This window comes from Sylvia atricapilla, chromosome Z (assembly GCF_009819655.1).
Source record: "Sylvia atricapilla isolate bSylAtr1 chromosome Z, bSylAtr1.pri, whole genome shotgun sequence".
Taxonomy (NCBI): Eukaryota; Metazoa; Chordata; class Aves; order Passeriformes; family Sylviidae; genus Sylvia; species Sylvia atricapilla.
In genome coordinates, this window is record NC_089174.1 from 35514511 (window position 1) to 35535833 (window position 21323).

Consider the following 21323-nt stretch of genomic DNA (forward strand, 5'->3'; position numbering starts at 1 on the left):
TCAGCTGTTGAGCTCTTTTCTCAATCAAAACAGAAAAGAACCAAAAGAAAGACCGTCAACAAACCCCTTTTACACACATACTGAAGTTGGAAGCACACAGAAATTCATCACTTGTTTCAGTTCACTTGCATTTTGCCCAAAACCTTCGCCTGGATTGCAGACTTCCCTAATTTAGGGTGTACCAAGACAGTTGCCTTCCAACCGACTAGTGACAGCATTTTTCTACGGAATTCACCGTCACTCTGCCAAGGGAGCCAGCCTTATTGCAGACTGTTTCAGGCTTCTTGTTGCCTTTTTACCAAGCCATTTTAAAGAGTAGCTGCATTAAAAAGGTGAAGTTCATGTGCTACAAATCATGGGGGAGAATGGGACATAACAAACCAACCAACCACAAAAAACCACAATAAAAGAATACTCAATTTGTCTCTACCCATCATATCTGTATGTGCCACACACCTTTACACTTTTTCATTTGTTTTTATTCAGGAGGTGAAATTAAAACTTTTAACTATAAATACAAATGCCAAAGTATTACATGAGATCCAGAGGCTTTATAGTTTTTTTAATTTCTCACAAATAATTCTTACGGAACTCAACATACATCTGGGAAACAAGTTGAAGTTTTGCATACAATGAAAAACAGGTTACACAGTTGTACTGTCAACTTGCCAATTCGCAATTCCTACCTCATACAAACAAAAGCTCAGGAAACAGGTGTAATTTATTCAGTAATGGTAGAGCAACTCTGCATTAAGCAAGCTGTCTAAAACCAGGTGTACAAAGTTTTAAAATATTTTATTTATATACTGTCATCAATATATATATGTATTGCAAAGGGGGCCAAACACTTGCAAAAATGTCAAGTTTTACACAACAGCTGCGTGAGTATTTTCATCTTTTTTCCCACCCAAACAGCAAAGCAATGCATTGCTTTCACACAATTTCTTTAATTTGTCAAAAAAAAAAAAAATCCCACATAACTCCATCTATATATCAAGAAAACTGAAGAGCAAGCTTAACAGCAGCTTTTAATTCAAAGGGGGAAAAAAACAAACTAGGTGTACCCATTTTAGTTATGACCTTATGTGGACCTGAAAAAAAATGACCACCAAGAATAGGTTCACTAAATTTATTTAAAAATCCTAAAATGTTTCTTACAAAAAAGCATTACATTCTGCACACTGCTCTCAACAAATGCCAGGGACACGTGGCTTACCATATTCTCCCCCTTCAAAGTAAGATACAGTGTACATAAAGCAGGGTGTTCACAACAATTACAGAAAAACAGTACAATTTACCACCAACCATCAACAAAAATAGAATTCACTCTCTCTGCTGCTTTAAAATTGCAATGTTAGTCTCGTGTGCCCTTTCCCCCCCATGTATCTGTAAGGAACTAAAACATTACATCTGGTGTACAGCAAAGATTCCACTACACCTCAAATGCAGAACACCTATGAAGCAGAGGAATGTTGGCTTTTTTAACAGAAGCAGATAAAAAAAAAAAAAAAGGGGTGCAGGACTCCTTCAGTTCTTCACTAGTCTTAGAAAAACTTTCCAGAATACTGCTTCACACTATAAAAAAGAAAAAATAATCTTGCATTAGAATCCTTCAACATCTGCATACTGCTTCACACTATAAAAGAAAAAGAAAAAAGCATGTATTAGAATGATGGACCATACATCTTGCATCAACATTCATAAAGCATATTAAATTACAAATTCCTAACAGGTTTTGAAGTACGTAATTTTAAAATGTCAATGGCTAACAATTATATTAGTGTATTTCAGGCACAGTTAAATATTAGTAATCTAAAGCCAAACATTCCAGTTAAGACATTAAAATCTGCAACAGCAGCCAGAATATTAATACAGCAAATACTATCTGTAGCTGTTAGTATGTGGCAGAAAAGGCAAAGTACTGTCAGCAAGGTGTGAAATGCTGCATAACAGCCCCAAATCGATTTCAACTTGTCCTGTAGAGGCATGGTCTGTGCCATATGGCAGACTGTGATTTGTTGTCAATTTAGTTATCTAAAAACAACAAAATCACTAGTCTTCCACACAGAACTAGGCCAACATCCACTGAAATCTTCTATATTTTCTACAGGCTCTATGTAATTTATTACAAGTAGTTTTTTGCAGCAGTTTTCACCAGAGAAAGGAGAGGACTGCTTGGTTAAGATGTCTTCCAGCAAGATTAGTTTTGAGGGTGTCTTCATTTTAATTAGAATGGAGAACAGAAGAGAATCAAGGCAGAACTACCACTAGAGAAGTTAGGTTCAAATAGTTACTTAAAACCTGCCTTCTTAAAAAATTGATTCACAGAGGAGAGCAGTTTTATATTATACATGTTAATTTGATAGTGGGGACAATAATAAACTTTAACTTGCCTGTTCTGCAGCAAATACTGTGCATTTTGTATCTGGTCCTGCGTTCCTGTAATAGTTATTATCCGATCTTCTGAGCCTTCTAGTGGTTCATCAATTTTGATTGAAGCTCCTGACTCATGACGTATTTGTTTGATTCTCTGGCCTCCCTTTCCAATAATAGATCCTGCCAACTAGGGAAGAAAGCAAAAACATTCATTTCCTGCTAAAACGGTCTTTCCAAAAAGTTAGAAAATTACAACACCATTTCAGTAGTTTCCAAAAATTCACTTTTAAGTGTTGCAATGGGAGCTTATTTGTTTATAGCCTAAAAATATTCCCTGCAGTATCAATTGTATGAACACAGGTGAGATAAAACTGGGAGAACCAGCTCTCATTTGCAAAACATGTGTTACAAGGACCATCTATATTACTGAGTACTAACCACAGGTAAAATTGTTTAACGTGTCTGAAGACAGAAACCAAACAGTCAAACAATACACTACTGGTGATTTAGAAACGCATGTTTTGTACTTATCAAGCACTTTAAGTACTTCTTATTTACCTAAACGGTTTGAGAAATGGCTGTGACTTTTTTTGTATGAGAAAGCATGAGCTGAAAGCAAATCAACTTTACTTACATCTTTGGGAATCGTTACTTGTGTTGTGATGATGGGTCCACCAAGATCGCCATATGAACCACGTCCCCCTGCATAAGAATAATCTGATTTAAGTGTATGCATCGAGTCCTTCAGTAACTATATAATGAACTACATGCAAGGTTCTATATGAACACTTACCATAACCAGAGCCACCCTCAAACTGTAAGAGAAAGAGAAAAAAACATTAAAGTGAACAGCCATGCTTCATTAAGACATTTTTATCTTAAGCATTGTATTGTTAACTTTAGGCCCATTTAATCACACATCATGACTCTCAACCTGATATAAGTACAACAGTGTTGTGCCATCAAGAGGCAAAGAGAGAAGACCAGAAACAGAGGGGGTGGGTGAGCGAGATCTCCTTTATCTCTGTTCATCTGCACCAGAGGCAATCTTGTGCAGGACCACAAGCTGGATGAGATGATTCTTGTAGGTCCCACTCAACTCCAGATATTCTGTGATTTTTATCCTGCCCTATTAAAACCTCTAAAAGTAATACATAAAATGACAAAGGATTCAGCCATGCCGGTTTACCAAGGCAGTCTCTTTATCTCAGCTTCTTGTAGATAGCTATTGATGCTGATCTACTTGTGACGTCTGTACTGAACATCAGAATTACAAAATCAGAGTAGAGCCTTATTAATAGTCCCAATACAACTCAAGAGATACTCTGATCTCCAGTTCCAGGGCAAGATATCTGCCCAGTAAATCACCCTACTACATCTACACTTTTGATTCTGACTATGCTACTACCCTTTACATCTTTGAATAAACCATCACGACATGAGTTACTTCTGTTACATTTAAACCACCATATACCAAATGCAAATCGCTGCAACGAGCACTCCTGGCCATTTTCACCATTTATAAACTTGCATTTGATATCAAGTTCTCATTTCATCTAATGTGTCCTAGGTGTGCAAGACCCCATATTTGTACTTACCTACAGAAGCAGAGAATAATTATACACTGCCCTCTCAAATTCAACTTCTGAACAGACACCTGTGGTCTGTGAGAGGACGCTGGAGGCTGCCTAAGGCTGAAACTGTCAGCCAAGCTAGTGCCATCTCAGTGATAATATTTAAGAGAAGAGTAAAAATTCTCAATGTGCACTGACTGCAAGAGTGAGCAAAGACAAAAAAAAAGTGCTCCAGGCACTGGAATGGAGACTGCCCTGAAGCCCATGTAGAGAACCACATTGGAGCAGATTGCTACACTGCAGCCATTGAGGGATGCTATGCTGAGAACAGGTAGATATGCCCTGAAGGAAGCTGCACAGACAGACACACCTGTGGCCTTTAAGGGGACCAACACCAAATAAGTCTGTTCTTGAAGGATTGTAGTCCACTGGAAACAGGTAATTTGAGCAGTTCACAAACAGCTGTATCATCCCATGGAAAGTACTCTACACTGGAACAGGGGAACAGTGCAGAGGGGAAGGAGCAGTGACAAGTGTGATGAACTGACTTGGAACTGGCCATTCCCTAACCCTGCACAATTCATGGCAGCAGAAGTAGAAGAGTAAGGAATGAAGGAGCAGACACTGAGTCTGTGAAGAAGTGAAGATAGGTAAAGGTGTTTTTATGTTTCTCACCATGCTACTCAAAGTGGTGGTAAATCTACCTCAAGCCAACTCTGTTTTGCCTATGATGTTATTTAGTAATTTGCCTGTCTTAATCCTGAGCCACAGACTTTTCTGTCTTACTATCTCACATCACTCTACTAAAGGGCATAAGAGCAGCTGGCAGCCACTCAAGTTCAATTACTCACAATTACCGGCCCAGAGTTACAGTGTTACAACTTTCCCAAAAATATTCCTTACTATCTTTTTACATCAAAATAGAAGCTATTAAGATTAAACTGTTGAGTTTATCCTCTGTCTCTAAGCAACCTCAATTGTCTAATCATGTTACTAAGCAATACATGTTATAAGACAACCTAACAGCTCACAGTGGAGTCCAAAAATACAAGACAAGGAAGGACTCTGCTTAAGGTTTAATTGAAAAGCTGATCACACAGCATACTGCATATGCAGATATACTGCTGTTGGTATTTGTCATAGGGTTCCTTTTTAGACTAATTTATTTTAAAGAAAAAACCTTTCCTTCATCACATCTGCCACTCCAGACTACAAAAAAATAGAATTTGACAGCAGTTGCTGTGTATACAAACTAAGAACTGACTTTTCAATTATTAATTTAGCAGCATTTCATCATCATCAAGACATTGCCAACACGTGATGCACTCTAATTTCTACAATGGAGTGACTAGATCAGTGAACAAGACAAGGGCTACAGGTATTATGTAACTGGACTTCTGTAATGGCCTTGACATAGTCCCCATATCCTTCCCTCCAAATTGGAGGGATGGATTCTGTGGGTAGACTGTTCATTGCATAGGATAGCTGCATCCAGAGGGCAGTGTCCATGGCTCACAACTGACATGAAGAAGTGTCCCTCAGCGGCTGGATTTCACTAGGAACAGTGCTATTCAATGTCTTCATCAATGACACAAATAGATTAGGTGCACCTGCAGCAAGTTTGCAAGCTAAGTGGTGCTGCTGAGAGACCTGAAGGACTGGACACCATCCAGAGGAACCTGGAAAAGCTCAAAAAGTGAGCCCATGGGTATCTCATTAAATTTAACAAGACCAAGAGCATGGTGCTGCACTTGAGCTGGTGCAACCCCCAGTATCAACACAGGCTGGGGGATCAACAGATGGAGAGCAGCCCTGCCAAAAACAACTTGGAGCTGCTGGTGGGTGAAGCAGGGCATGACCAAGCAATGAGCACTTGAGTGCTGGCAGCCCAGCACAGCAACCATGTCCCATGCTGCATCGAAAGGTCAAGGGAAGTGATTCTGCCCTGCTAGTCTACTTCTCTGAGACCCCCAACATGAGTACTGCAGCCAGCTCTGAGGCTCCCAACATTAAGAGCATGGTCCTACAGGATTACGTCAGGCAGAGGACCACGAAGATTATTAGACAGATGCAACACATCTCCAGTAACAATGCTGAGAGCTGCGATTGTTCAGGCTGGAGAACAGAAGGCTCCAGGGTGACCTTACTGTGGCCTTACAGCTCCAGAAGGCAGCCTACAAGAAGGCTTGAGAAGAGTTTTCATACTGACATGTAGAGCAAGGACAAGGGGCAAGAGCTTTAAACTGAAAGAAGGTTGGTTTAGTTTAGGTATTAGAAAGAAATTCTTCACTGAGTGTGGTGAGGCACCGGAAGAGGTTGCCCATAACAGTTGTGGATGCACATTTACTGAAGTGTTCAAACCCAGATTCTATGGAACTCTGAGCATTCCAGTATAGTTCAAGGTTCTCTACCCATGGCAAGTTGGAACTAGATGATCTTTAAGTTTACTTCCAACCAAAACTATGATTCTGTGATAACATCCCCAAACCTATCTGACCAAATTATATACTGTCAAACAGACTGATAGATAAATGAAGTTCATTCACAAATAAAAGTGAGAGGCCACTTTAAATATTTGCTGTTTGAAATAAAATCCCACAGCATTAAGAAAGTAAGACCAAATATAAATGTAAATGCATGCATCTACAGTGCATCAGTTATTTAGAAAGTTACCATTTATCAAAATGAAAATAGTGTATAAAAGAGGCAAAAGAGGTACAGAAAAGCTCCTCTATTTTTCTAGGCTGCTGCATAATTCCACATTTCTACTAACATTGCCTGTATTCAAAGGACACATCATTGAGTCTGCCACCAAATTTGAAATCAGAAGAATGGTTTTCTAAAATTTAATAGGTGCAAGCTGCCATGGACTACACTCAAGATATCTTAAAAATTTTGCTTTATCATTTAACCTACTCAATAAAGCAGTTTTCAAAAAACAGGCAGAAAACACTCACCAACTCCGGTGGCTGCATGTCATCACAGGCATCCACGTGACACTGCATCATCTTGCAAACGCAACATAAGAGGAAAAAAGGAAGTTTAGATCAAATAGACTTTCAGAGAATGTCACAACCAAATAAAATGCATAGTGGTACAAAGAAACCTTTACACTATTAACAAAGACTTAATTTTAAGTGATTTAGACTATTTTCAAGACTCACTGGGGCTTTTAACTTTACTTTGGGACAACTTTAAATGGGCAACATGTTTTCCTTCTCTTTCTGGGCTATTAATAGATTTTTCCTCCAAGAAGCTCAAACTAATGACAAGGCAAAACTTAAAAAAGTTTTTCCTTTTTTTTTTTTCCTTTTTCTTTAAAAAACTTTTTACATTTTTACATGTAAAAATTTTTTATCGTTCTTTTATTTCTGCCATCTGCTGGAAAAAGAAGGTTTAGTAAGATTGATGTAAGTAACTGCAAATAATTACACCAACCGCAGGTTAAGCAGGAAGAACACTGCTTCTTGTATTCTACTATCCAAATACCTCATCTAGCCAGTAAGTAGAGTAACAATCTACCACTGATTAATTATATTATAAACTTAATTATATTTCTAAAACATATGATATATGGCATTTATTCTTTCAGAGTTTTACAATTTCAGCAATTGATGTTTATTTGTGCAAAATGAGTTTCTGAAACAGGGTGTCTTTGCATAACGTTTTATACTGCAGACTAATTTGTACTACTCCCTACTCACAACTGGAACAGAAACCAGACTGACAGACTGGATAAGGCAAAGAGATTCACTTTTACATCTAATAAAAAAACCTGCATGCTGTCCTAACTGATGTCAAATGATTTTGTAGTAAGTCTTTCTGGTTTCTAAGGGTGACCTAGAAAAGTAGCATTTTGTTACTTCCTTCTAGCCTCTGCACGAATAAATAGCACAGTTGTCATACATTCTTCCTTTACTATTTTTTTACATGCCCTAAGAATGAGGATGTTAAAAAATACAGAAAACTCAGGATTTTTCAGATTACAATAGCCCTGATGGCCCTCCCGGATTTGATCTGGAGTAGCTACACACTGAAATAAAACTTCTATATGCAGATAAACAAATCTGTACTTTGGAGACAAAGCTTCAGAACTTCAGATTATAAGCCAAATTAGCATTTAAACAGCAGTACGTATTTATCCTAGAACTTTAAGCCTGGCTAACAGACAAGTATCGTCTTGTGATGATACTTTAAGCAATTGACATTGTACAGCCAAGAGGAATTTACTCATCTTTTAAAATCAAAATGGGTTTTTCTCATTTTAGTATTTACAAACATAGCATTTACAAAAGGCTGTCAATATTGTTGTATCTCAGGAATTCATGAAAAACCACAGTTCAGCATCCCATCTTAAAGGCTGTAAACTGTTCTATCTGTCTGCCTTTAATGAAAAGGAGGACTGGCAAAAAATTTTTTTCTCTACATTCAGTTTTTCCAGTATTTTTGAGATGTTCATCAATTGCTGCCCTTTATTACACTTATGTAGGATACAATCCATGTGAAAAGAGCACTTCTAATGATGGGAAAAATCGCCCTTAGAGGGCAGATCACAAACCACAATAATATTGGTTTAGTTTAAACCTTTAGCTATACAAGAGTTTCTATCTGAAACAAAGGGTAGCACAGGAAGACTTTACCTTTTGGCATGATACTTGAAGGTATGATGTCATACTCAGTGTGAAGATTTCCTTTCTGCTTACACAATTTAGGATACTAGGATCCTGATTAACTAAAACTAGGAATTAAATACTATCTTTGTTGGGAAGTAGTCCTCACTTTAACTAGGCTATAATATTTGGACACAAAGGAGCCAAAATCATGAGCAGCTTCACTACAAAAATGAAATGAAATTGCTTTTTATTTCTTGAAAGAAACCAAACAAGCAGAAATTATTCCACTTGCATGTAGAAATTCATGTCAATAAAGTGAACGCCAACCTGACAGGCTAAACCTAAGTCATAATGGATCTTCTATTCTAGCTGGACTGGAATAAAAATAGAACAAAAATTAGAACACACTACTGCTCAAGAGTCAAGCTGAGTTAGACTGTGCTCAACCAAATACCCAAAGGGCAGGCTGCTCAGTTTATGTAGTCTAGCACAGGCTTTGTAAGCTGCAAATAGAAGAATACAAAACATAGATAACATAGATAAGGAATCATGGAGGTGTACTTCTCCATTCTTCCAGCTTCTTAGCGTGTAGAGTAGCATAGAAAACAAGTTTTTTTTGGTAAATGTAAGTATTTCCTTTAATTTTTTTTCTAATAAGCACACAACATTCTTGCAATTTCTAGTTCCAGTAACTTATTGCCAAGGAGGAATGTGAAGCCCATCTACGGTAGCCCATTTCATAGTTCTTTTTCATTTCTATCTTTTACATTAGTTTAGAAGAAAAAAAATGCATCATCTGTCATCTTAAAGAATGTGCCAAACAAAGCCAGAGGAGAAAAGAAGATTGTTACTATAGAGATCCACCTCTGTTGTGGTTTGAGACCAGGTGGCAACTAAGAACTACACAGTGGTTTGCTCACAACCCCCCAGCCCAACCCCCAGTGGAACTGGGAGTACAATCGAAAGTAAAACTTATAGCTTGAGATAAGAACAGTTTAATAACTGAGAAAAAGTTAAAAAACAAAATGAAGAAAACCAATAAAAAAAATGAAGCAACCAACACCATCATACCCCAAAACAATGAAAAAAAACAATAATAAAATCAAGGGGACATGATACAGCTGCTCACCACTTTATTGACCACTGCCAGGCTGACCCTCAAACCCTTATGAACCCCCTTCTGTGTAACTGCCCCAGTTTATATACTGTGTATGATGTTCTATGGTGTGGAGTATCTCTTTGGCCAGTTCAGGTCACTTGTACTGATTATGATCCCTCCCAGCTTCTTTGGTGTACCTACTCACTGTCAGGGCATGAGACGCTAACTGCCTGACTTAGGATAAATACTACACGGGAAAACCAAAAATATTAGCATGTTATCAACATCATTCTCATACTGAATTCAAAATAAAGCACTAGGCCAGGTGTCCTGAGAAGAAAGTAACTCTCTCAGCTGAAACCAGGACAATCTCCTGGATTTTTTACTGAGGATACAGTAATCTTGTCCCAGCACAGCAGATGGCTGCTGGGGTGTTGCAGTTCAAAATGCAACACAGAAGATTGTTATCCATTGTTTTAAGCTTCCACACACTATGAGGTTTTTTTCTCCCCACAGAAAGAACTGCTGCAGGATTCAACTAAGCAGTGGTTGTAACTCCAGAACACTTGGAAATAAGAATCGATTTTCTGCAGAGAACTGAAGAATATAGAAGAACTGATTCAAAAGAAACATCACATTCCATCAACTAGAGCTCTTTTCAGACACAGATCCATAAATCTGTATTACTGCATCCATGCGCATGTTTTCCAACCTTTAGTGTTAAGAATGCTTGTATAACTCATCAGACAACCTTGTTCTGACATGCTTTCTCTACCTGAAAGATCTAACAATTGCTATTTCTGTCATGCTGATTAAAACAGAACTTAAATATGGCCAGTGCAAGAAAACCTACACGGCTGAGCACAAATTCTCTGAATCTTTCTGATCACAGAAAGAAAGAAAACAGAAGAGTACCATTCACACCTCAAATACTCTTCCACATGAGCACCATTTCTATGGAAACATGTTTTGGGTTTACTATCAGAACTGCGTATGTCCCAAATGAATGCACACGCAGTTCAGCAACACCATGTCAGCATACTGACTGTGCTTAGGGACACAACAGAGCAAATTTTAAACTCATACCATGCCATCGTAACGATCTCCTGGTCTGCCCCTTCGGTCATAGGACATCAGATCTCTAAAACAAAAAAGGCAGCAGCATGTTAATTGTGTTATGTGTATAATGAGCTAGCTTGTTTATTCCATCTGGATTTTCCCATTCATGGTTCACATAACTTAGTATCAAACTACTCAACTTAAGTACTGAGAAACAAAAGTTACCAAAACTACTGACCATAGTCCTGGCAACTCACTACAGCACAGCAGATAATTAATTTTTACTAAATTTCAAAATACTCTTGTCCAATACAGGTTCTATTTTGCATACTCACTACCAACATGGAAGCACGGAAAAAAACATGGCAAAAATCGCTGAAAATGTGAAAGTGACTCAGATATAAGTGAGTTTTTGTATAATGCGTTTTATTTATACAGCAACTCACCCGCCACGAGGAGGTGGTGGAGGAGGAAGAGGAAGATTACGAGCTCTGCTGCCACCTCTACCCCCACGACCTGGTGGAGGTGGTGGAGGTCCTCTGCGAGGGCTCATGTCATCGTAATCTCTTCTTGAGGGAGGCATAGGTCGCCCACCACGGGGCATTCGATCAAAACCTCCTCTTCCACGCATCGGAAAGCCCACTGGCCGTCCCCTTCTATCATCAAACATCATCGTGAAGCCACCATAGTCATACGTTTCATCATAGAAATTGGGATCGTAAGGCTGGGCCCGTCCTTTAATTGGAGACTAATACAAACAAAACAATTCCTCAAATCAGACAGTTCTATTAAAACTGGCATATTTAATCAACACATTTATGCACTTGGAACATGTTCTTGATTTCACAATGCTGCCAAGAAAGGAGATGTTGATGTGCTTCCAGTGAACTTAACTATGACAGTAAAACTACTTAGATGTGTACTCTTCGAATTTTCCATTCTGATGACAAGTTAAGTATAAATGGCCCACTAGTAACAAAACTTGCTTTCCTCCCTCATAAAGTATACCCCAATTCTAAGCAACAGAAACAGTTCCAAGGTTCATCACTTTGCTGTTGGGAAGATAGGAGGCAATGAATTTAAACTAGAAACTAATAGATAACATTTTTCATCCAACTAATGTCTAAAACATTCCAACAAAATGAATGCAAATGAAAGAATAAAATAAATGTAATAAACATTACCTCAGAGATAAGATCTAAGATAATCTTGATGCACTCAACAACTCTATCAGGTTTTCCACCAATAAGCACCACTCTGTCAGTTGAATGAGGACAACACTCTTGAAAGAGCTTAATGGTGGTCTGAGTGTTCTGCAGAAGAAAAACAAAATCCAAGATTATTGAATATATTTTTAAATAGTTTATAAAATCATTAAAATATTAAAAAATTATTAAAAATACTTAAATCTGCACGCTTGCTTTTAAGTTACTACACAAAATTAGAAGATTACATATTTTAAAGATCTTGCTGCTGTAAGTTTTGTATGAAGATGAAAAAAACCTCGATTTTCTCCTATTTCAATTATGACTCATCTATGACACATCATTTAATTAAGTATTAGAAAAAGGACCACATAATCATTATGAGCTTACACGCTGTATTAGCTTTCAAATTAAACATGCTTTGAATGCTTAGACAGCAATGTTGCTAGGATTATGTCTAGTTGCCTTGCCTTTCTTAATCCATACGAACGAGTATTGGCTAATACCTGAACTGATCTGAAACTGCCTTTGACACAAACACAACACCAAGAAACTCAGTCATGTGTTTTCAGTTCAGAGAGACCAGTAGGTTTTTAAAATCTTACTCCTTCCCTTGAAAAAATATCGTCTTCCAGGAGTTAGAATTAAAAATCAGAAAACTGAGCATGAAGTCCTTTCACAGTGCATCAACTGTGAAGATGCTTTCATTCTAGACTGTTTTGTGTGTCCAACCACACAAAGAATTCTACACTATGCAACAGTCTGTTCTAAAAGGAGAAATTAATATAATTTTAATAAAATGAAGTAAAACTACTTTATTTGCATAGAACACCGTTTTTAAGAAATATTTAACCAAGTCCTGGCTCTGCCTCCAACATTATTTCTGAGGGTCTGCAAGGAAGTTTCAACTCCCAGCTCCATCTCATAACATCAAAAGCATATATGCAACATGTTCAGAAGAAATTACTGCAGAGCAGATGCATGCCCCTTATGAACAGAAAGCATTGCTTATTGAACAAAATCAAATCTCAGAAGAACAGAAAGCACATACCTCTCTGAGTTCTTTAATTTTAGCACCCTTGACACCAATAATTCCTCCTGCCAAACTCTGGTGAATAAGGAGTCGAAGTTCGCAGTCGAAGTCGCTGCCTTTGTAGTGTTGGTACTGCAAATAAGATGCATATAGGGAGAAGCAATAAAGATTAATCACAAATATTCAAAATATTTGGGGTTTCAAGCTTTTTCTTCAAACACAATGGGGTGATCTAATTTACTGCTGAATTGTAGCCCTGTATTTCTTTTGATACAACTGCAACAATTTAAAGACCTCACGAGAACATGATGTATCAGTTTTCTCTATTTACATTACTTTTTAAGTTACACTGCACCACTTGCTATAAAGATTTAAGAAGGTATAAAACAGTGCAACACTTATTTGAAAAACAGGAAGGCTGTTCAAAATGTTAATTTAGTAACAATGACAGACTCTGCCCTCCACTCAAAAAAATGCCAACATGTAGCGTGACAGCCATAATCTTTTAAAAGGCTTTTGGGATTTTTCACTTTTCTAATTTCCTGTATTTAAAAGTAGCAAATACTCTAGAACCATTTCATTCAAAAGCTAATCTTTTCATTCTAAACAAAAATAAAATTTAAAGATAAATACCTCTTCTAAAGTAGGGATAATCTTCTTCAAGATTTCTCCAATTGTCTCTATATCTGCACTTATACTCAAGATGCTGTTGGAAGCCAGGATGACAGACAATATGGAGACGGCAGAAAAGAAAAAGCAGAAGTAAATTCTTTTTATCATCACAAAATTTTAAAAAGATTTACTACAAAGAAGAGTTTACAAACATTCCCCGTTTAAAGTAAACCAGTTTGCTCAATTTACAACACATGCATCTTTGTTTATGCCCAGTATATATGCATGAGAAATTTAAGATAAGGTAGGTCTTGCAGAGAGAGAAAGACAGAATGGGCTTTTGGAAGGGCTTAAATTAAGTGGGCAAGAAATTGACGCAGAACTGAAAAGTAGGAGTGAATATTCATGATCCCCGCCACCACTATCAAGGATACCCTCGCTATTACATTCGTAGAACTGGCACACCTTCTCATATTAAAAGTGAGGATATGCAAGTGGTGAACGTTGTATCTGGAATCAGGCTATGGAACTCAGATTACTAATGGGCTCTCCAAGAAAACAAATACAAATACGAGACAAAAAAAGACAGAACAAATGAGAAGTGAAGGAAAGCGAACCGGAATTAGCATTTCATCAGAAATAATTATGAACAGGCAATGTTGAGGGGAGCAAGGTGGGCCACAAAGACAGAGCGAGAGACTATTTTGAACCAATCTGATTTACAATGCAGCAAATATGCAACACTTGAAGCTGTGCTCCTTCCATTGAAATAAAATTAGTGGATTGTTTGGGTGGGCAACTCACGTAAAAGTTCAGTGACAAAAAGACTTAATGGGGAAAATAAGACAGAAAACTTGAAAAAAAACAATACACCGTCTATAAGGGGATACTATTTAATTATATCAAAGGCAGGTAATAAAATACATTTCTCTCTTTCTATTCAGGCAGTGAGGCATAAACTGTTGGGACATACCGCTCGGGGCCACTGCTGTCTGGGACTGAAACACTGGCATTGTACTGCATTGGTCATTGGCGTTCGTGGATGTTGGCATTGGGCATGGGTATTCAATCGGAAGTTGTCAAGTATGGTACCCGTTTGGCAACGAGCACATTTTTGGGCATAGCCAACCAGGGTTTTCACATGGGCGTTCAGGGGCGGATGGGCCAACGTCATGGTGGGCAACGCAGGGGCAAGTCGATCCAGTACATGGGCAACGGAGATATATGGCCAAAAAAACAAGGAGAGGGAAAAGGGGGAAAAGCAATAAATTTTAATTTAATACAAACTATACTCATTACTCTCAATTAATGAAACAAGCTTAAGTTGTTCTGAAGACTAACACAATAACTGATTGCTACACCGACTGTGGCCTAACAGAATGGACTTTAAAAATGAGTCACTTGATCTGACTAAACTACTTTTTACTTTTAACAAATGATGTTTCAGTAGCAGGCTGGCTCATGAGGGTAGACGCAAAATCTCTTGAGACTGACAGTACTAGATCCTTGGGTGAATCGGGAAATTTCATGTTCCAGACAAACCTAAATTATCTGGACTTAGGTGACATACTGATTTACTCAAAAAAGCAAAAAAAAGGAAAAAAAAAAAAAAAAAAAAACCAACACCAAAAAAACAACCAAACAAAAATAACCTGATAAAAAACCCTAAAAAAAGAGGAACAACTAACTGCCAAAGTTAGTGAGCATATGTATGATTCCTGACCATTTCACTCAAATCTCAACTGTAGTTGCGGTAGTTTATGAACTTAGTTGGAATTTATTTGTAATGGTATATTGCAAAATCTTGTGCTGAACAGAGTCTTGATAGGAAAAACCATTGAAATTGTAGCTGATGTTAAGTACAGGAGTGTAAACAAATGGAACTTAAGAAGCGTTGCCAAGTTTTATAAATACTCAATATTAATGCTGAACATGTGTCTAATCATCAGTCAACCCCCTGTAAAATGTGAACAGGCATTAAGTAATGACCACTTAAAAATGCTTCCAAGTAACAGAATAGAGTGTTCCTTCACTGTTTTATATTCATATTTACAGCAAGAAACCTTAATATTAATGCCTTTGTGCTTCATGTGCAAGCTGTTAAAGAACAGATGGATGACTTCATTTTGCTTTTTTAAAGAAGTTAAAAGAATTCCTCTATCACTGGGTTACGCCAGCCACCTGCAACTAGGATTTCAGCAGTACTATAACTGATGCACACATATGGGGAATGGTACTACTGAAGTTTAAGTTATAATATATATGGTACTATTAAAGTTTAAGTTTTGCCAATATTTTTAATTAGGATGGTAACTCACTTCAAGTGTGTAATTTAGCAGAATCCTATTAAAAAGCAAAGAGGTTTAACATAAACCTCTCCTCCTATGCATCAAGCTGGGTTTTAATTGAAATAGAAATTGAAGAACGGTTATCTACTCTGACAACTGACACAAATGGCTTGTAACTTGGATGTCTATAGAGTTGAATTGCTCCGATTTCTAGAAATGCACGCAATCAAGTTTTCGACGTAGTGCTCTGAAAGAAGCAGTGTTAAATTAGTTCAAACTCATATATACTCACGTCTGTACGAAGTGCTTTAATATTTTTGCCACCTTTTCCAATCACTGCTCCAGCATTCTGGAAAATAGTTTTCGGAAGTTACGTTATGACAACACAGCACAGATTAAGTTTTTGAACTCAAGATTAAAACCAGTAGATCTGTTTTTGCTCGCTCAAGTGGTGAGGGCAGGCACTACTTTGGAAAAATTCAAACCAAACTGAAACTAACTAAAAGTCTGTCCACATAAAGCTCTTATAATCACAAAACATAGCAGAGTGAGAAAAATATTTCAGTTTTGCCACTAATATTTCTATTCCAAAGATAAGTTTCTAATTCTGTCCATACTGACTTCTCATAGACTAGATCTATTAAAAAACCAAACTAAATGAATGTAACACAGGTCAATTATTTTCTCAATTCTCTGATCAGCTTTTTTTTTTTTCCTTATGGAATATGCTCACATATTCCACTTTTGTTCTCCAAACATTTGATAATTTCAAGTGATAATATTGTTTTGCACATTTGTAAAGTAACTAATTTCTCACAGCAATATGAACTGAAAAAGGCTGAAACGAATGTTAACAGCCACCACCCTCATTCAAACCAACACCATCCACAGGAATAAACTGACAAACAGTAAAGAATAGTTACTGCAAAACTACACTTCTACCAGGTTCTTTCAAAAATTTTATGGAAAATACTGCTTTTATTACACACATATATTACACTAACAGCATGCATACATTTCATAGTACTCCATATAACTTGGCTATTGGTCAGAAATGCCACATGGGAGTTACGACAACATTCTTTCACACCCACACAAAAGATCGAGATACTTCAGAAAGCATAAATCATCTGTAGCAACTGGAAACACCAGAGGAAATTCATATACAGCAACTTCAACTGTTTACACTTGTCAACAAAATCACTGCAATCCCTGAAGCACTACTTGCACACTTTTTTCCTGTTAGTACAGTTGAGCAAACTTACTAGATCTACTTGGAAAGTTACTAGAATCTTAAGTTCTTGTCACACATATTTTATTTAAAATCACTAATTTATAATCCTCTAAACACCTTCATTTCCAGAGACTCATATACAGTCACTCCCCCCAAAATAGCTACCTTCTACTCTAAAGTAAAAATATCTTAGAATCTTTACTGCTCTACTTCTCAGCAAGTGTTATCTTTTTAATAAACCTTGTATTGATCCTTAGGGACTTACTCTTCTAAGAGAACCCCAAGGACAATTCCATTGCATTACAAGTACAATTACCATTCCTACATACTGGAAATAATTCCAGTAAGTTATCTCATTTCAAAAGAAGTACATAATCTCTCTACACTTATATCCCCACACATACTACACACAAAACCAGTAAAAAGAAAAAAGTGTACTTTGCTCTGAAGCAAGATGCGCAATTCGACCATCTCATCAGTGTTCCGAGATCTTTTGAAGGCCTGCTCTTCCTCCATATCTTCTGCAGGACGTTTGCCTGTAGAGAGGTCCATAGGGAGGAAACATAAACATTTATTTAACTTTCTAAGTCATAATAAAGTGGAATTTATGCCAAATCTGTGCTCTGTACTATTAATATCCTCTTTCCAATTAGCACAAAACTAATCACAGACATCTATTCTGAGCATCCACAGCATAGAAAGAAGTCTTTATTTTAACACTTTTCTTACTGATTAACAACCGAAAACGCATTAAAAGATCTATGAACTGTGGATTAAATGAGAATGTTGCACAAAGGCAGTAAGAAAATCATGACACTTCGTCTAAAGGAGTGCAGCATCACCCACTTAGTAATTATTTTTAATTTACAAAAAAACCTTTCAGGCATAAAGCTCAAATGTAGTTTGTCCAACATTGAAACACTGGTGAAACAACAGTAAAGTAGCACTTCAGATGCTGTTTGGGAAAAACTCGCACAAATCAACAAGAGTAATACCCAAACTTCCCCAGTAATTATTCCCAAGAAATTTTCCATTAAACTCTTTAGCAGTATTTCACATATTCATACTACTGCACGAAACAATTGCAATGAACAAAATGCAATTAACAGATATGCCCTACAGCATTCATATACATATTCACATTCTCCACACAGCTACGAAATATTGTTCAGTAGCTGGTCATAACTTTCAGTTCTTATGTCTAAAACACGCTAACAGAAAGATTATGTGTTAATGCTTTAAAGTATTTATAATGACACATTAATTAAAAGAGATTTAACGCAGAACACAAAATTACTGCTGATGCAAACATACGGTAAAGTTAACTACTTAGAAAATTCTTCAAAATACTAAACATTTTCAAGATGTTTTTTCTAAAAAGGAACAGTCCTTTAAAAAATTTACCATTTGTCTCCGTGTTGGTAAAGGTCTCCTCCTGTTGTTCAGTCTCCATTGCCTTTTTTTCTTATGCGGACAAGCAAAATCTGTTGAAAAATAAAGATGGTACATTTTTTTGTCAAAAGACAAACTGCACTTCATGCTAAAGTGAAAGAAATAACAAAAATAAATGCCTGCTGCTAGAACTTACCGCTATTATATATCCTTGCTGACAAAAACTCAAGTATTCTGGGCGGGATCAAAATCCAACAGCCTATTGCTTCAAGAGCCTATGAAAACAGCATATACCAGTTGTGAGTCTGTCGCTACAGCCAGAAACCAAAGGCTTGACCTAAGGCTTGACCTAAGCTATCGCTCTAAATTTTTTCTTTACGAAAGAAAAAGCATAGCCAAGCCAAACACACCACTAGGAGAAGATAAAGGCCAAATCTGTAGACTCACATAAACTCTAAATGTCTGAATCAGAGTTTTTGGGCACATGCTAGTTTTAAGTAATCACACAATCTCAACATAGTATGATATGTGCCTTGGTTTCACTTTCTAAAGGGCACTACACCAGAATCTGTTCCTGCTAGTGTTTAGGTCAACACTATTTACACTTAATAAATAGTCCTGTTAGGGTAATTGTCAGCATTTGTTCTACAAACTGTCTAAAAATGTACTAGGGAACATTTGAGCGTGTGCTCCTCTCAACTACAATTGATGAATAAAATAAAAGTAAGCTTCCAACTACACTAGAATAACTTCTTTTCAAAAATACCATCCTCTGTAGTTACAATCCACACCCCCAAAACCTCCAAAAGCAGCTGTACTTCAGTGCAATTTTCAAAGAGAGATTGTGACTTGCTTTTAGCTACTAAGTCACATCAGCGAGAAGTGCAGGTAAAAGAAACAATTATGCAACTTACTATCATTAAAAATGGGATTTACAAACAGAGCCAAACAAATCACGTGTCCCCTTGCATTGTTTCAACTTCCGTCGCCCCAACAAAAAGCAGGGACTCATTTTTGTATCCAGTATCGTGGGAGGGGGAAGGGGAAAAGCTGATTCTAACTTATTAAACGTACTCTCTGACAACCATGCAATGGTTGCCCCGCTTGTACAGTCTAAGAGCAGGCTCTGCCTTCCCAACACACGCCGCTACTTCCAGGCACTTGAAGCAGCCTAACGGACATGCACAAGTTTAGTAAGAGCGGGATCACAGGCAGACATTGCCAAAATTGCGCTGTTACAAGGACGGGCAATAAGGAAGACAGTGACAAAGAGGAAGAGCCCTTTCTGACACCGGGTTATCTAGTTCAAACTATCCCAAAAACTCTAAGGCAGCAGGGAGTGAACAGTTACAGTTACAATTCACAGCATAGTCTCCCCTCGTCAAACCTCGCATATGTCGTGTGTAACCTCGCTCAGCTAAATATATCGAGGACATTCACACTACTAATAAGACTAAAGCTCTTAAAAATGGGCGACACGAGAGGTGGGTCCATCGACAACAGACCTAAGAGCTGAAGAACGCCAGAGCGCCTCCAGGGCGCAGCGGCTATTCTCATCTGCCTCTCTCCTCCCTCAGTTCCCTCCCTGTCTCCAGCCGCCCGCCCACCGCGGCGGGGACAGGGGCGAGAGCGGCGGCGCTGCGGCACCCCCGTGGAGCAATGGAAATGGCGCCCTCCGAAATGGCGCCCGCCCGCCCGCTGCGAGGCGGAGCCGAGAGCGTTAAGGCCGCCGCCACCACCACGCGGCCGCGGGGAGCGTTACCCGGCTCTGCCCGGGCGGACACAAAGGAGGTGCCCGGCGGCTCGAAGCCCAGCGCAGCAGGCGGAGCAGGTCAGCTCGAGAGCCACGGGCACTCCGCCTGTCCCCGAAAGCGGCGCGGCCACGATGTAGAGCGTCCGCCCCCCGATCGGCCTCTGCGGCTGCCTCCGCGCAGGCCGCGGCCCGGAGCGCCCTCTCTGCGCCCGCCATAATCCTCATCAGAAGCTCGCCCGGGGCACAATCAGCAAAAGCGGGCGCGGGAAGGCGGCGGCGGACGCCGCGCCGCCGCCCTTGGAGCGACCCGCTGGCGCTGCGGAAGCCGCGCTGTCCCCGCGAGGCAACGGAGACAGTGGCCATCTAAGGGCCCTCAGCAATAGCCTAGGCGGCGACACGCCAATGTCCTCCACGCAGCGCTTTCCCCGTTCTACCGCCAACCCCTCGAGACCTCCACGGAAACCCCGGGGCCCACGGCAGCCCTCGGCGGTTGAGGCCCCACGACGGGAGACACAGGTCCTCTCGCACCGCTCTGTCACGCAGCGTCGGCGAGCGGGGTACCGCGGCGGCTCCACCAGTCCAGGCGAGGCCTGGGCCGGCCTGTGCCCTTCTATTGCCCCCCTCCCCTCCTCGCCGTCCCCGGCCGCACGGCGCCGCGGGCTGCGCGTACCTGCGCCCGCCGCCGGCCCCACCGCGTACGGGAGAGAAAGGGGAGCAGCCCTCGCCTCCGACGCGCACATCCAACAGCGCCACCCGCGATTGGCCCCGCCACCGCCCCCCGTGCGGTGCCGCCGCCGCCTCGTTGGGTGAGGTGGCTGCCCGTCAGCACAGGAGGCGGCACCGCGATCCGCACCGCCCTCCGTGAGGAAAGGGACGAGACGGGCCCAGGGGAAGGGCAGCGCCGTTAGGCCCGCGCCGCGGCCGGCCAGCCTTCCCTACCTGGGCAGCGGGAGCCGCGCTGGGAGCGGTGCGGGTAGCGAGAAGGCGGCCCAGGAAAGCGAGAGCGGCTGTGGCTGGGAGGCGAGAAAATGGCGGCCGCTAAAACCCCGCCTTGTGCGTGCACCCCGGCGCGGCTGTGGCGAGAC

The 21323-nt window shown here is 39.6% G+C and overlaps 1 protein-coding gene across 8 annotated transcripts; it reads right to left on the reverse strand.

Moving 5' to 3' along the window:
* Positions 1-776: 776 nt before the first annotated feature.
* Positions 777-21283, reverse strand: HNRNPK (heterogeneous nuclear ribonucleoprotein K). Of its 8 annotated transcripts, none has more exons than XM_066340048.1 (16): positions 20909-21025; positions 18682-18760; positions 18498-18577; positions 17532-17629; positions 16152-16208; positions 14545-14588; positions 13593-13665; positions 12978-13091; positions 11906-12034; positions 11168-11469; positions 10749-10803; positions 6908-6958; positions 3170-3191; positions 3011-3093; positions 2394-2563; positions 777-1575 (listed from the first exon to the last, which is right to left on the reverse strand). In XM_066340048.1, the coding sequence occupies exons 3-16, from the start codon at positions 18544-18546 to the stop codon at positions 1545-1547; spliced, it is 1278 nt and encodes a 425-aa protein (XP_066196145.1). In that variant the 5' UTR covers positions 18547-18577; positions 18682-18760; positions 20909-21025; the 3' UTR covers positions 777-1544. The 8 variants fall into 8 exon arrangements, with proteins under 8 accessions (XP_066196145.1, XP_066196144.1, XP_066196140.1 ...); XM_066340047.1 differs by having other exon boundaries at positions 777-1636; XM_066340043.1 differs by having other exon boundaries at positions 777-1636; positions 12978-13105; positions 13592-13665.
* Between the last annotated feature and the right edge of the window lie 40 nt (positions 21284-21323).

Bases quoted from the DNA above. Each gene is read 5' to 3' on its own strand.
- HNRNPK (XM_066340041.1), bottom strand. From the start codon at position 18,546: ATGGAGACTGAACAACAGGAGGAGACCTTTACCAACACGGAGACAAAT. The intron at 16,209-17,531 runs GTACACTTTTTT...ACTATTTTCCAG, and splicing joins GCATCTTGCTTCAGAGCAAA to AATGCTGGAGCAGTGATTGG. The intron at 12,035-12,977 runs GTATGTGCTTTC...TTTCTTCTGCAG, and splicing joins AAATTAAAGAACTCAGAGAG to AACACTCAGACCACCATTAA.